The sequence below is a fragment of the Globicephala melas genome, chromosome 1 (assembly GCF_963455315.2).
Source record: "Globicephala melas chromosome 1, mGloMel1.2, whole genome shotgun sequence".
In the NCBI taxonomy this organism is placed as follows: Eukaryota; Metazoa; Chordata; class Mammalia; order Artiodactyla; family Delphinidae; genus Globicephala; species Globicephala melas.
This window is the reverse complement of record NC_083314.1, coordinates 130,691,697-130,709,000: the sequence shown is the minus strand read 5'-3', so window position 1 is coordinate 130,709,000 and position 17,304 is coordinate 130,691,697. Positions and strand designations below refer to the sequence as shown.

At 38.0% G+C, this 17,304-nt stretch overlaps 1 protein-coding gene across 26 annotated transcripts in view; it reads left to right on the top strand.

The window, feature by feature from the left end:
- Nucleotides 1-17,304, top strand: part of SGIP1 (SH3GL interacting endocytic adaptor 1) — a 214,722-nt gene that overhangs the window by 157,590 nt on the left and 39,828 nt on the right. For 12 of the 26 annotated variants that reach the window (XM_060304507.2, XM_060304506.1, XM_060304567.1 and 9 more), the window contains one exon: nucleotides 2,403-2,468. The exons of 7 other annotated variants lie outside the window; for them this stretch is intronic. In XM_060304507.2, the coding sequence (XP_060160490.1) occupies nucleotides 2,403-2,468 (66 nt within the window). Of the gene's footprint in view, nucleotides 1-2,402; nucleotides 2,469-3,400; nucleotides 3,461-17,304 lie in introns of all 26 variants that reach the window. 7 more of the 26 variants (XM_060304570.1, XM_060304598.1, XM_060304557.1 and 4 more) reach the window with 1 other exon arrangement.

The window sequence follows — 17,304 nt, the reverse complement described above, 5'->3', positions numbered from 1 at the left end:
TATATGACTGAGAAAGGGCGGAGAAAGCTGCCAGTTGAGGTAAGGTGCAATACTTCCTTATCATATTGATTTTAAGACCCATCCCATTTCCAGAGAGGTTAAAAAGTACACATAGTAGAATCAATGAAATACAATAAACTCCTTTTGTACTGAACAAAGCTCACAGGACCTTCACTATTTGATTTGGGGGGAAGAATCCTATTAATATTATGTGAGTAAAGAAAGTGTTTAAAGTTATTCTATTGTCAGAAACAAATTCCTAGACATTTAGAGATAGAGATAAACAGGGAGTTATCTCTAATTGTATATATCCAATTTATTATTTGTTTCTTATTTCTATAGGTGATAGTCATTTTTTTCGATGTTTGCAAAACCTTCCTTTGGTACCCCAATGCAAAAAGACCACCCTGAAGACAATTTTTCTTCATTGTTAAATTCACTATGAATTATATTCCTTCACTGTTAATTATGCATTTTTAAATTACATCTTTAACATCCCAGGAATCTGTAATGAATGAAAGGTAATCATTTACGGGCATCAGATAGACTTTGATGCGTCCTTTGGTGTAGATCTTTGAGCAAAAGTGATTTGTATTCAGTACAGGAATATTAGTCATAGCATTTAAAACTTAAAATATTTCCTCCAAGTCTTTGTCTCTCTAAGCTGGGTGGCAATTCTGACTTAGATAAGCTTTTTAAAAAATATAACTATATTAACATCAATTATTCTGGACAAAAAGAAAGACCTTTGGAGGTGGATATTCTTGATCCCAATTTTAAATTCTCACAGTTTAGTATTTTTTTCCTTCTGCCTTTTTTTTTTTTTTGAAAAGCCTGTCTCCAGTACTGACTTCCCTATCTCAGATCAATCTGAGGCAATTTCCATGGTTAGTTCTTAAGGAAATTTTTCTTCTGTACTTGATTTGAGTGTTGCCCTTATTTAAATTAAGCACAGAGCTATGCAACCACCCATTTTTAAGTTCTCTGATTTATTTAGTATGTTTTCTTCTAAGCGCTCAATGTCTACAACCACAATAAAAAATGATAGCCACCCTGTTCAGCCCTTACGAACCATTCTTTTGTAACTTCAGCTCAAAGAACAAATGACAGTATTGGAGGCTCCTCATTTTAAGGAGATTGTAAACAGAAAATTAGTTCTTCAAAAGAAAGGAATATTCTCCACCATTCCCCACTAATAGGTATGAAAAGGCACTGTTACATTCAGTTTCTGCCAATGTAACTTTTTTGTGTCCTATTTTCTGGAGATATTATGGGGTATCCTTCTTAGGGCCAGTTCTTTTTCCTCTCCTACAGATATTATAGGAGTTGCATTTGCTTATTCTAGCCACCAAGGAAGCCACATGTATATTAAAAGCTGATTGACAGGTGCTATCCTAGAGCCTTAAGAATTGACAAAGAAATAGTTTCCCTGCCTTATTCACTAAGTCTAAGGAGGCAAGCTAGTAGAATATTTTCCAAGAAGCAGAGTTTTTGAAATAATTTTACTACCCTCATCCATTTCCTTATCTTACTTCTCTGCGTTCTAGGGAAAATTCTCCCTTACCGGTCTTTGTACAGAATTTATTCAATTTTCTATTAAAGTTATAATAATACCCTTCAGACGTGTGGCACTGATTGATCTAAATCACATAGAATAAAACTTCAATTGTCTACATTTGTTTGTTGGTGAGGAGGGAGACCGTGTACAGAGATCCAGAACGGTTGGGATTCAGAGCAACTGTTGTGACCAGTTTACAAAGACATTTGGCGATGCCTGATACCATAGCCAAAGATGGAATTACAATAATGCTGTTCAAAATTAACAATCCATAACTACCAAGTACAGTGCAAGGCAAATTGAATTTGGATATTGATGAAGTTGAAATGGGATACTTCATTCAGGGACCTCAGATTCATACTGTTGCATTTTTATGGTCTCATTAAAAGCTTCCTCTTTCCCCATGGGGAGGAAGGTGCATGCTGGGTGATCCCATTGAGCTGTCAGCACTCTGTCCAGAGGTTCTGTTGATGGATATATGTCCAGCCACTTGAGAATTGTGTCTGAGTGAAATACACCTGCATGAGTCAATTATTAATGATAGTGCTTTTAACAACTCCCTGAAAAGGTGGGGGTGTGATTTCTTCCATGGAGCTGACTTCAGTGAATTCACAGATGCTAACATCTGGCATTTTTTAGATTTCCATTTCTTCTCATAGGCTCATCATGAAATAAGCACATCACTTTTTTATACCCTTTCCATAATCTCAGTGTCTTAGGTTTTGTTTCCTTTTCCATTAAAATCATTCCTGTGTTTCGATCAGTAAAGTGTGTTGCTTGATTTCATTTGAGATTTGTATTTGTGTTTTTGTTTTCCATTCCTTTATATTTCTTTGGTTCATAGTGTCAGAAGATGATGTTTTTTATGACAAACTGCCCTCGTTTGAAAGGCGCTGTGAAACGCGTGCAGGTATGGTGCTAGCCGAGTGATCTCTAGATATCTAGACTTTAAAAATCCAAGCCCTTATGCCATCTGAATGCTCAACTTCATGGACATGCTCCTCGCCTCATGAGTGTCCAGTGCCGATCAGATGCACCGTCTGTTTACTGTTCATCGTGTAACTCATGCCACTGAAATGTTTTTTGAGTGAACATTTTATAAAGCCACAGGTTGCATGACAGTTTCTCAGTGAAAAGGTTCCAAAAAGGTGAGATGCTATTGCTTTGTGAATTTACAGAAGGAGGAATAATTTAACTGCTCAGAATTATGTGTCCAGTGACGGCTTTTTAATTAAAAATATAGTAGAGCACCGTTAGTAATCTTGTTTTCTCTTTGGTACGTAGGTAAAGGGTGTTTTGTGTCTGGATGCCTAAGGTGATTCCAGGGGAGGGGATGGAAGAAATATGACATCTTCCATGAACTTTCAGTTGATATGCAATGCTGTTGTTATTGAAAACCTCAGCTAAGTTTTATATAACCTATAACTCCGAGTTCATCTTTTTGAAAACATAGAAGGGGATGACATTGAAGATGAAATAAATACAGCAATTGCTGAATGACAGTTTGGCCAAACTCGTGCAGTTAAAATATGCTGACGCCCCTGCATGGCCAGGAAGACTTCTGCTCCATGCGCACCAGCACCGAGTACCAAGCTACCAGCAACACGTGCCCATCCCTTTAGGCCTCCATAGCTTTGCTTTTGCTTTCTGTTTCCCGAACTGAAAACAAAATAACAATAATAATAGATTGCCAGCCTTCCCTTTTTCCTGCACGCTAACGGCATGCAGTGCCTCTGCCCTCCCCCCTAGTGAGATGAATGACCTGCTCTGTAACTCATACTGTGTCCTTCTCTCTCCCTCTCCTTAACCTTTCCCATCCCGCTTCAACTCCTGGCCATGCAGAGAATGAACAGCCTTCCCTCGTTTGGTTTGACAGAGGAAAGTTTTATTTGACTTTTGAAGGTAAGTAGTGCATAGCATACCAGATTCTAATTTATCCTCCCCTCGTGCCTTTTCCCCATTCACATTTTTAAATCCCAATTCTCTTCAAAAGACCTGGTCTCACTTTCTATATAAAAATGCTATGGCTACTTCGAAAATATTAAATACTAAAGAAAATATTCCATGAATTTGGTTTGTACGGGATCTTCGATTTTTTCATATTAAAAAATTAAAGCTAATTTGCAGTTAATATTGGTTACTTAATTAACTGTGTTAAATTGAAAAAAAACAAACACCTTTTTTGGGCAAGGAACTTAACTCTGTCAACCAGGGCTCTTTCTTAACTCTTTTGCAAATGCAATGCAACAAATATAAGGACATTTTTGGTTGGAATTGGAATTTAACTTTGCTTTGGATAATTAATATTTCAGATACAACATCCATTATTGTAAAATGTAAATGTGTAAGTATTCTTATGACAAGGAATGCTGCATAGGAGGTCAGAAAAGTGAGGAAAAGATAAAAAGTATTTTAGTAAGTTCTATTTACATCTTCTGAAATGGAAATTGAAACTGGAATGACTAGTAAAATGTACAGCTACCACTGGACTTGCCATTTTAGAAGATGAAAGAAAATATACATAAATATAATGTCAGGTATCTAACCTCAATGTTGGATAATTTGTTATATTCTGTATTAAGGATTAGCATTCTTCTGTTCTATATTTAAATTCTAAATCATTTTAACAGGCCAGGCATTTGATAAAATGGCCTGTTTAAACTATTGTATAGGAAAAATTAAGTAGTTCAACTTAATTAATGGACTGTCTTACACATATCACTTAAAACTCTGCTTTCTATGATTTTAAATAGCTAAGTTTATCTTGGGATAAAAAGTTGGCCAAAAAATATTCTACTCTAGAATTGAACCTAAATATTAAACATCTTATATTTCATGACAACAAAAAGAACTTTCTTAACTTAAGTGTGTGTTTTAGCACAACTGTAAACAATCAGAATGACTGATACAGATTTTGAAGTAGTTTTTGTGGTGTGGCTTTTTTCTCGTAACAGTGACTTTTCCTTGCAAGATGGTCCCAGAGATGGAAGTCCTTAGCTTGGAGTAGCCTGGGTAGCAACAGGAAATATTGTATGATTTAAAGCTTCCCAAATACTTGATGTCTATCCTGGGTCAGGCAGAGAACAGGTGGATAGGCAGTCTTTAAGGCAAGATGCATATTTTCCACATGATGTCGGAAAACTTCGTTGCCTCAGGCCATTAATTTTGTGATAACCAAGATGCAAAATCCACAAATTTATGACCTGCTAAACTTTCTCTTCGAATCAGATGGAATTAAAAAGTGTCCAGGTGTCTTTTTACTGATCAGCACATCTCAGAGCAGAAGCTACGGTTGAATAGGTTGGTGATCCTGACTTATAGCCAATACCTGCATACATAAAGGCCCTTTCTCTGGTTCAGTCTGGCCACACTAGAAGTTGTAGTTTACTCTGCTTTAACCAGGAAATTAAGCCATATGCTACCGGCAACCTTCAAGTAACATCTGGGGCTCCAAAAAATATATTTCATAATTTTTTGTTGGTGTGGTTTGTTTTGGCTTTAGAGTATCTGTTGGTTGGTTTGCTTGTGTTTTGGGTTGGATTTCTTTAACCAGAGAGAGGTAGACTTTTTCTAAAGATACCAATCTAAAGAGAACTTTTGGTTGTTGGTTTGTTTGTTTTTAAAATCCACATCATCAATCAAATATAAGTATTAATAAACATATGGAATAGCAATGTGAGCCCCTTTTTTTCTTTTTAGGAAAAAAAAATATTTGTTAGTAGATTTTGGGGTATCTAAAGTTGGTAACATTGCCATTTTAATTAGTAAGATCCAAATTCCTTAAGCATCTCAATTTAAGCCAAGAGAAGTCATACAAGAAAGAGGTTGAATAGAAATTAATTGGAATCTCTAGTTCTGTGTTAGCTTCATCTTGGACTTTGCTCAAGGCTGGAAAGTATAGGCAAGGCTTCTTAAGGGACTATAGGAGCAGCTGTTTCATAAATGTGTCCCTAGTCTTCTCATCAAGAAACGCTCATGCAGATGAAAATACATTACAGTGAACTTCAAGAGAAGACTTAAGAGAAACTAAAAATGACACCTTACCCCCGGAACTAAAAATGACACAAGGATGGCTACATTTTGAGAATGGAAAACTTTGTTTTCATCACTTATGTACATTCGTCTCAGGTAGTTTTAGCTAGTGCAACCTGGAATGATTTTTAAATTTTCTGCTGTGATGATAAAATGGCATAGAAACAGTGACATGTTAAAATGCCTTGAGAACAGTGCCCCTACCCAAATTTTAAACTCCCAAAAGACTGTCATTCAACATGTTTTATTGAGTAGCACTTTTAGTATATTCTTCTAGGGCACTCTGGCTTTACCCACATTTGTTATTATTAATGTTAATTATCTTTATCTTCAATTCTTTATTCAGGGAATGCAGAAGAGGAGGAAAGATTCCCAGCTCAAAATATTCACTTGTTCCAAATAGCTTTGAAATTATTATTTGTTGGCATCTAAATAGTGTTTCTGTCATTTTCAGAACCTTAGCCTGTCTTATCCATTGCTTTGTTCTTACAGTGCTCTAGGCATTGTTGTTACCCAGTGAGTGTTTGAGTCACTGACCAATCAACCAACTCACTAATGAACTTTGCCTTATGAACTTATTTGGAGATAGCTTGAGATGCTTCACACCTCCAAAGTTAACTTAACAAGAGAGATAGAAAAGCATTAGATGATAGTTCTAACTCAGAAGAGTTCCAAAGCTTGTCTTAGTGGTTTACTTTTATAAACAATTGCATTTTTAAAAAATTCACTGAAATTTTAACCTATTTAAGTTGAGCTGAAAAAAAATGGTGAAGGTTATGAAAGGTGGTAACTGTTTAAATTCATTCATCCAGGAGTATATCCAACTGAAACTATCAAGTATTCTTCTGAGATGGAAGGAAGGGAAAGATATTTCCATAACAAGTAGAAGATGTGACTGTTAGATATTTGAATAATTCTGTAGACCATTTGAACATCAAGATGTTTCCAGAAATGTGCTGTCCCTCTCTTTGTTTAACTTATTTAACTACAAAATCATCTTGTATCTGGTAATGGAAAAAAAGACGACCTACAGCCATACATTCTTGAGTGTCACCTCTCCTCTGTGCATACAGCCACTTGCACTCTCCTCTCAAGACAGCTCCGTGCTCCTGTTTACTAGTCTCACTCCCACCAACCTGTGGGACTGGCATGTCCTTAGCAACACCCTTCTCTGCATTCCCAGGCTCTCTGCCACACTCGCCCACCTGTTTCCTTAACTGCATCCCAGCTCTCTCCAGGGGCCATCTCTTCTCCTCTAGCTCTCTCCACGGAAAGTTCCTTAGTCTTCTGTGGGCCCTATGTCATGGGACTACGAGTTCTCCCAACTCCCCATTGCTACTTCCAACTCCCACTCCCCATAATGTAAAGCAGCCATCTGCTCGTTCTACCTTTTACTTACGGCCGTCCACCACTGACTACGGAGCATTCCTCTGCGTTCATCTACAGGCTTAGGGATGCTGGCAGCCCCTTTTCACCCTCTTCTCCACCTCACTCCCTAGCTTCATTTTGTGTCATAGATTCGATGGGGATGATCCACCCAAGACCCTCGCTCCAGGGCCTCTTGTCTTCTTCAGTTCCAATAAACTTTCCCTCCACTCATTAACCCACACCTCTGGCCACATCTTGGAAATGGTCCCTACTGACAAGTGTCATTTTGGCTATCTCAGAACTAACCATGTGTCCCCCTTCCTATACTCCTATACAATGATTCTTTCATTCAACAAATATTTAGTGAGTGCTACTGTGTGCCAGCACTGTCCTAGGCACTCCCCTGTAGGGAACAAAACAGGAAAAATTCCCTGTCATCATGGAGCTTACATTTTAATGTGGAGAATCAAAAGTAAAAAGGTAAACAAGTAAAATTTACAGCCTAAGTTCTACAGAAAAAAAAATAAAATAGGGAAGGAGAATGGAACATATTGGGGGTGAAAATAAATAAATAAGAGGACCTGAGGTAATAAAAGTAATGAATAATAATAACTAACACCTGAGTTCTTACTATGCAAAAAGTACATTTCATCTACTATCTCATTTTATCTGCACAACTCACTGATGAGGCAATTCAGATTCAGCTAACATAAGTCACTTTTGCAAGATCACTCAGCCAAGAAGAGGCAGAGAAGGGATTGAAACCAGGCTCCTAGCTGGAGACCGAGGCTGATGCTCTGCTCCGCGTCCATGATCTCATTCAGCCTTCGCAACAGCCCCTTGAGATAGGTGATGCTCGCAGGTTTTTCCAACTCTCCTAACATTCCAGCTTCCTGGTCCCCTGACTACACCTTATCTTTGACCTTGTTGAAACCTCTAGTCTCATGTCCACCCCACTCTCGTTCAGTCCACTAGCCAAGCCTACATTCAAGTTTTCTTCTTTATCCAGGTTAGACCCCACAGAGGAAAAGTATGTCTCTATACAGTGGGATCTACATTTTCCTCTTTGGAATTATGTAGTCCATGTGAAAAAAGTAACACTTGGATATTTTTAACTTCTGACTTCCTTCAGTAGGTTATTAAATATCCCTGCTTAAAACTTGGTAAGACATAATCATAGTCATGGACCACTCAACTTTCTTTGCCCTGACAATAGTAATAGCATCCTGTAAGAAGCAAACAGGTCAAATTTTTCACATATGACCAGGAGGATAGTAATTCATTCATCTGAGAGTCACTAAAGAAAGAAAAATTGAAAGGCATAACCAATTTTCTGGGAAGCAGCTGTTTTGCTAAATTCACGATATTCTTCAAGTGGGAAGTGTCCGCTAATTGCCCCTACCCCACTGTAGGCCCTTTTCAATCAATAATGCAGTAAAGTTATCGAGTACCCAACTCTGCAAGTCACAGTGTTAAGTACAACTAAGTTGGGGAAACAATATAGAAACATAAAAAGCAGTGATACAAGACTGTCTTCATTAAAAATATTAAAATCGCACTTCCTAGCTATTCTGAATTTTTCTATGTAAAGTACATTGTCAATATAAAATGTAAAGCCCTTTCTATTCATAAATGAAGGTCACAGTTTTTAAAATAGCCTAAACCTGTGAAGAAGATTCAAGTGGAGCTGAACCTGCAAAATGTTCCACCAGGTAGATCTGCTGAGGGTTTCAGAATTCACTCGACCTCTTCACAAGAAATTAATGACCTGGTTCTGAAAATCTCTGGGATTGACCAACATGCTGATATTTCACTTGTTCCTGTTCTTTGGGGCAGGTTCCTTGGCTCACATGTTTTGTGTATGACTGTCATGCTGGAGATAGACAAGAAAGTCAGTAAAAGAGAAGCCTCTCTCTTTATTCCACTCACTCCTGACACCAAACATGTGGGGTGTTTCCCTTCACACTGAATAATTCTGACGTAACTACCTGGAGTTAGGCACACCCCACGGCTCAGTCCCACAAGGCTGCCCCCCGCTTTACCCACCAGTCACAAGTCCCACAAGTCACCTGTACTTCTCATTGACTGCCTGTAAATTGAGGGCTCTCCACAGCCACCCCCTGGGTTTTGATAACTTGCTAGCACAGCTCACAGAACTCAGGAAAGAGCTTTACGTTCTATCACCCGTTTATTCTAGAGGACACAGCGCAGGCACAGGCAAATGAAAGAAATGACTAGGAGGAGGTATGGGGGTAGAGGCACGGATCTCCCATGCCCTCTCTGGGTGTGCCGCCCTGTCAGTACGTTGATGTGTTCACCAACCCGGACGCTCTCCAAACCTCAGTGTTTAGGGGGTTTATGGGAGGCTCATTATGTAGGCACAGTTGTGTGAATCATTGACTACTGGTGATTAAGTCAATGTCCAGGCTCTCTCCTCTTCCAGAGGTTGGGAGATGGAACAGAAAGTTCAACCCTTTAACCAACCAGCCCCCATCCTCCAAGAGTCACCTCCTTAGTATGGACTCAGGTATGGTTAAAAGAGACTTTTTATGAATAACCCCAAAGCCCCCACTAACCCTCTCACTCAAGAAATGACAAGGGTTTGAGGAGCTCTGTGCCAGGAACTGGGACAAAGACCTAATATGTGTTTCTTAACATCGTAGTCAGCAAAGTGCTCCCTGTTTTAGCCCTGATGTCCAGGCCAAATTATGAATGGGTTGCTAGGGATGATGTGAATGTACAGAATTCATATCAGAATTCTATCCAATTAAATACTTGTGGGAAAGCTTAAGAGTAGGTGGCAGTTTCTATCCCAAGTCACCAAGCAAAGGGTACCCTTTAGTGAAAAGGTGATTTTATTTGGATTCAGCATATCCAGAGTACTGCTGCTTATACCAATACTGCTGATGCAATATCACCAATAAACCCTTACCATGGCTCTCATCTTCTGCTAATTACTCCCTGGCCACAAACTCGTGTAATCTACACAGCAACTGTGTGAAGTGGGCACTATCGTTATTCACACTTTACAGATGAGTAAACAGAGGCACTGAGAATTCAGGTTACTTCCCCAAAATAACACAGCTAGTCAGTGGGTAAATCGGTTCAGAGGGAGTTAGTGTTATGTTGTAAATGCTCCTAACCACTATAATATTCAGATCTTCTCTGTGCCACTCAATAACTATGTGATCTTGAGAATTTAATGTCTCTGAGTTTTCTGTTTTGTAATTGTTAAAGTGGAAGGTATAATACCCACCTGGTAGGATAATTAGGAAAATCAAGTTAAGATAGTTTGTGTGTGTGTGTGTGTGTGTGTGTGTGTGTGTGCTTTTTGGTTTGGTTTTGGGTTTTTATAGACTTTATGTTTTAGAGCAGTTTTAGGTTCAAAGTAAAATTGAGAGGAAGGTACAGAGATTTCCCATTCACCCCCTGCCCTCACACATGCACAACCTTCCTCATCCGAGTGGGACATTTGTTACAATTGATGAACCTACATTGACACAGGGTAGTCACCTAAAGTCCATAGTTTACATTAGGGTTCACTCTTGGTGTTTTATATTCTATTGGTTTGGACAAATGTGTAATGACATGTATCTGTAATTATGATATCCTACATAGTTTTTTCACTGCCCTAGTCCTCTGTGCTCTAGTTATTCATTCTTTCCCAGTCCCCCAACCACTGGCAAGCACTGATCTTTTTACTGGTTCCCTAGTTTTTCTTTCTCCAGAATCTCATATAGTTGGAATTATTCAAGGTGTAGCCTTTTTCAGATTGGCTTCTTTCACTTAATAATATGAATTTAAGATTCCTCCATGTCTTTTTATTACTCGTAGCTCTGAAATGTTTTTATTTTTCATACTTTGAATTTTCATTCAAACTGAATGAGGAGAATTAAGGGAAGGGGCCAAGAAGGTTCTGTAGCTAAGATGCATTTGTTTATTTCTGGTATTTTCCTGGTCTCTAAAGTGACCTCTTGGGTCTCTGGTAGTGACTAAGGCCAGGAGCTTCCTTTTGTATCCCCATCAGACTCACCGATGGTGTATTTTCTTCTAATATGGTCCAAAATACACAGTTCTTTCTGAATGTGTCCCTCATGCAAAAGAAAATGAAGATAATTCAATAATTTTAAAATATGTAAATGTTGGACAGCCTTTGCTTTGCTCAAGATTGAAGTCTTTTATTCCCCAACAAAGGAAATGAACCCTGAGTTTCAGTCACACTTGTCTGGGTGCAAAAGTAGATTAAATCGTAGTGTTTCTCATCTGATTGGGGTTACCAAATGAAGAACAAATAAGAACAGCACAAAGCCTTAAGCCCCACAAAGAAGAGTTGTTATGTGTAGACAATTTCAAAACCTGAAGCATAAGTTAAATAGTTCCCTAGATCAGGAAAAGGGAACTAGGGTTAGTAATGAATAGAATAGAAAAACTAAAGACTGTTCATTCTTGTATTTCTTCTTTCAGTGGTTAACAAGCATTCCCTGAGCTGCTCTTAGCTATCAGAGAGCTATCACACTCCCCTGTGAAGGAGTTATGGAGGTAAAACAATATGGCTTCTTCCTTGTAGGAATTCACAAGAAATAGAAGAGTTAGGATTTTCTATAAAAGGCATACTGTAGTGAATGTCATAATAGAATTTTAAAAACACGCTGGAAATGTATGAGTAATGGATAGATTTTTTTTAACTGGGAGGAATCTGGGAAAGCTTTTTAGAGACACAGGGACTTTGACCTGACTGACAGTAAGGTACAAGGAGGACTTCAGACACCTAAGATTGTTCCAGTTTGAAGAATGACTTGAGCAAAGGCGTTAGGGTGAGTGATATCCACATCATACCCAGGAATGATATCTACATTATATTCAGTAAACACTGGGAGAGGCTAGGAATGTTTTAAGAAATGATCTTGAAAAGTAAGTAGAGATCATATTCCAAAAGGCTTTCAATACTGAGAGAAGGAATTTGATTACAATCTTTATACAAGGTGGAACTTTGAGAAATTTTGGAGAAAGAAATTGGTAGGATCATCTTTGACTTTTAGGATTAGAGGCACAGAGAAATTTGGGGATTTACTGAAGCAGTTCGGGAGAAGTAGGAAAGAACCGACGGTACCGTTTTCACGGAGAGCTTTGGAAAACACCATTGAGGTAGAAACATCTGACATCTAGTAGGTTGTGGAAAATAAGTGAACACTTCCATTCTGAGACACAGGGAGAAGGGTACTGTTGTAAACCAGGAGAAAGGAGACTCCAAGAGCACTAGATTTGGTCAGAAAAAATGAGTTTCTTTGGAGACGTCTCAGCTTTGAAGTCCTGCACACCATCTATATAGTATGAGTCCAGGAGTAAACAGACTGTGGAAACGTGGGAGTTATTTGCTTAGAGGTGAGGACTGAATCCAGGGAGGTAAGGGTTTAGCCTTGGGGCAAGCCTGTATCAGGAACCATATGGGAAAAGGAATGCATTGTAACCTGGAACTTGCTCCATTGTATCTTTTCTTTAAATAGCCACACAAGTATTAATGGTTAATTTTGAATGCAGGATATTTAATGGACAGGTTTTTGTGGTATATATTAAGTGCCTAGATCTTTTGCTCATCTGTTGTCTCTCGGTCACTCGTGTTCGGGGGAGAGCGCCTAACCGGCTCACCCGGCTGCACTCTGAGTATGACCGTTCACCTAAGTAACAGATAGGAAAATTGCAGACACCAAGCCTAGAAGGAGGATACCAGCTTCTAGAAGGCCATTATTGCAAATACAAGTTAGCGTAGAGGTGACATCCTGCCTCTTTTCCCTGACCGCTGCCTGTCCACGCCTTTCGTCCTCTCTTGGGCGTGTGTCCTTCTCATCTGTCTTGTAAGCTTCTATCTCTTCCTTCTGACCCACAGACGTGAACACTCAAAACTGACCATCATTTGAGACTGAAGGAATCTTTAATATTTGTTGAGTACATCAAACAAAAACGTAATGACTTGTATAAACCTTACAAATAATTGAGTAATAAATTTTGTATTTCTTGGCTTATAAATAGAAAGAAAATTGTTTCTTTTAATAGGGCACTTCATTTTTCTTTTTCCATGAAATAGGAGCTCTTGCAATAAATTTTAAAGTTCCCTGCCTATCCCCACGGTAAACTTATATAAGTCATGTTCAAAAGGAGCAATTAGTTGCTTCTTATGACATTATAGAGTTTCTAAACTCCTACTCATGGTAGCGGCAATGTGTCTAGACATGCTCGCAGTTAATATTCTCTAGCAGGAATTAGGACTGTCTACATATGTTTATATGTATGTGCACAAAATTGATTAAAATGCTAAGGTTTACCATGTTTACTAATTCTACAATAAGTAGGTATCTGATAGGGAAAACAATGAACAAATTTGTAGAACACGGCCTTGATAATATTGCTATAAGGACAAATATTGTTGTGGCTGTATTCATTCAGTCAGCAAGTAATTACTGAGCCTCTACTATGTGTTCAGCACTATGAAAGATACTGGGGTTACAGTCGGGAACAAGAAAAGCATGTTTCTACCTTCATGGAGCATAGAAAAGACATTAAACAAGTTGTTACAATTACGTGCAGAGATTGTTATAATTCAGGAGATAGGGTGTTTTGGGAGGCACCGAGCAGAAAGACAACCTGGCCCAGAAGTTAGGGAGAGCTTCCAGAAGAAGAGACAGGCATGACTTTTAAGTCTACACAGAGTCCGCTTTAAAGAAAGATAAAATGAGTTAGAGTTCTAATAAAAATCTTACATAATGTATAAATGTTAATCTAAAGGCATATTGGGTATTATCCTAGATATTAGAAATAGACAAAGTCCCCATTTAATTTATATTAGTTTACTTTCAGTGTACACACATGCATGCACTCACACATATATCCATAGAGAAAAATATATGGAATATATATATATTTAGAGAGAGGGAGAAAGTGTGTGTGTGTGTATGCGCGTGCGTTGGCTTTGGAATTAGCCTTCGGGGTCTAAATTATAGTCTAAGCATGATGTGACTTTAGGGAAGCTACTTAACCTAAGTCTTGGTTTTCTTCTCTGGAAATTGGAATAGTTATGGTATTACTAGGAAATAGTAACCTATTTCATAGTGTTGTAGTGGTTGTAGTAAAGATTAAATAGTCAAGTACGAGGTCAGTGCATGCAAAGTGCTCAATAATGATTTGCTATTACCACTGTTGTCCACCTTCCCATATCCCTGGACTGCTTTGTTTAGTTATTGCCTGCTTTGAAGAAGGTCGGGTTGCTGCATTCTAGTCTTCCACATAAAGAATCTGGCAACTCAATCTGCTGTGAGCTGCGACATGGCCCCCTGCTCTTTGTCAGCAGGGACAACGGGCCCTCTTTTCTGGCTGCTTATGGAGCAGGAGAATCCCGTGGAAGCAGGATGTGTCCTCCTGCTCTACACTCACCTCCTACCACCAGCCTCCACCAGAGCCAATCATTAAAGCTACCTCGCTGAGGCTAATGATCTGCCTGGTGATACACTCCTCGGGATGCTGTGTTCATGCTGATGGGAGATGTTGGAAGAAAATCTGTTACCATTTCTTTTATTAAGGAATTTGTAAATCAAGGTATTTCAGCAAATTTGACAAGTAACTTCAAACTTCCTGAGAAAAGAGTGGAGAAGCTGAGAATCACCAGAAGGATCTATTTTACCTTTGCATAGTTGTGAGCCTTCATCATGCATAGCTTTTTTTTAACTAAAGTGTGGTTGGTGTACAATATTATATGTTACAGGTGTGAAATATAGTGATTCACAATTTCTAAAGGTTATACTCCATTTCAAGTTATTATAAAATTTAGCTATATTCCTTGTGTTGTACAATATATCCCTGTAACTTATTTTACACATACTAGTTTGTACAATAGTCTTTTATTATGTGTCTTCTAAGAAGAGCTGTCCACAGATGGAGACAGCCCATACATTGTACTCCTGACTCTGACCCCCCCGGACAGAGAAAAGGACCTTTGATTACCCACTAGAGAAAGGAGAGCTGACACAGTGAATGAAAAAGGGATTCAAAGAGGTGATGTCAAGACTCGGGAGAATCTCCCATTTCTAAGCCCTTTTATGTATGTGGAATGTATATATTTCATCAATATCAAACATACTCCTAATAGACTTTAGTCAATTACTTGTGAAAGGCCTTTGTAAACTATAAAGTACTATACAAATATAATCATTTCTTAAAATAATTAACATTAATGAATACTTAATATGTGCTAAGAATTTTACATTCATTGCTTTATTTATTAAATCAAAGATTGATTTAGGGTCATCAAAATAAGGCATTAAGATAAGTCATTGCCCTTAAGATTTTAACCCTTTTGTATCTTCAACTATTTTGCAACATGTATGTGGCAATAATCTCTGCTAGAGTGTAGAATTTCAGCAGACAGGAATTTTCATGGACGTGTTCCTTTTCTCCTGGCTCTGCTGTACTGAGTCACCAGGATATTAGTAAATATGGCCTTGGGGCTTCTTTTCCTGCTGGCACATATTCACACAGACAGTGTGTGCGACTTACAATTGTGTTGCTCAGTCTTATATTCAGAGTAACTGCAACATTGCTTCAAGATTTGATTTAGAGGCTCATTGAACTATGCCTTTGAGAAACACGAAAGTTTTTTCTGGAGAAGTATCACAAAGGAGCAAGGGTGAGGTTAATTTTTCAAAGATGTTTTTGTGACTTTCCGGAGTTGCAGTCATCATTGTAACGGGTGAGTCCAGGAAGGGGAAGAATGAGTTACTTAATGTTGATTACTCCTTTCCTAGATTTTGCCTTTTTTGGACTCTGCTCACAGCCCATTCCCCAGGAAACTGGTGGCTCAAATAGCAGGCTTTCAGGCAGTCAGACTAGGACCGACAGCATTCTTTATGCCTCTCCATTCATAAATATCAAATATCATAAAATTCAAAATTACCAGCATCTACTTTTTGACAGTAAGAACAGAAACCATTCAAGAAATAAAGGAGAAATGTAGAAGCTTCAGAGTTATTTAAGATCCTAGTATAACTCTCAATTTCTTTCTTTTTAGATTTTTATGTTATATTGGAGTATAGTTGATTAACAATGTTGTGTTAGTTTCATGTGTACAGCACAGTGATTCACTTATATCAATACATGTACATGTATCTATTCTTTTTCAAATTCTTTTCCCATAGGTTATTACAGAGTATTGAGTAGAGTTCCCTGTGCTATACAGTAGGTCCTTGTTGGTTATCTATTTTAAACATAACAGTGTGTACATGTCAATCCCAAACTCCCAATCTATCCCTCCCCCACTTCCCCTCCCCGTAACCATAAGTTCGTTATCTAAGCCTATAAATCTGTTTCTGTTTTGTAAATAAGTTCATTTGTATCAATTTTTTTAGATTCTGCATATAAGCAATATCAAATGATATTCGTCTTTCTGTCTGACTTACTTCACTGAGCATGATAATCTCCAAGTCCATCCATATTGCTGCAAATGGCATTATTTCATTCTTTTTAATGGCTGAGTAATACTCCATTGTATATATGTACCACATCTTCTATTTATAATATTTTTTGCCACACTATCCCTAATCATGCTCATTATATAAAATTTAGAAAAACAGAGAGCTATAAAAAATGAAATAATCTATAATCTAATAACCATAGATAACCACTGTTTTGGTGTATTTTATTTCTAAGATTTTTCTTGTGTAGGTGACTCGTGTGTGTGTGTGTGTGTGTGTGTGTGTGTGTGTAGTTTATATTTTCATACAGTATATAAGTATGCATTCTCTTACTTTAACGTATGATAATGTCCCCCATGCCATTAAACTGTATTTGAAAATAGCTCATTGTTTTATTCTGATTGTGAAATTGATGTAAGCACATTACTTTTTAAAACTTCAAACAATATGGAGAAGTATAGATAAAAGAGTAAATACAGAGAAAGAAGGAAATCCTGCTATTTGCAACAACGTGGATGGATCTTGAGGAAGACAAATACTACATGGTATCACTTATATGTGGAATCTAGAAAAGAGAAAGTCAGACTCATAGAAACAGAGAGTAGAAAAGTGGTTGCCAGGGGCTGGATGTGGGGGAAATATGGAGAGGCTGGTAAAAATGTACAAATTTTCAACTATAAGATGAATAAGGTCTGAGGATCTACTGTATAACGTAGTGACTATAGTTGATGGCACTGTATTGTATTGATACAAGTGAAATTTGCTAAGAGAGTAGAACTTAAATGTTCTCACAAAAGAAATAAAGAAGGAAAGAAGGAAAGGAAGGGAAGGAAGGAAGGGAGAAAAATATGTGAGGTGATGGACGTGTGAATTAACTAGATGGGAGGA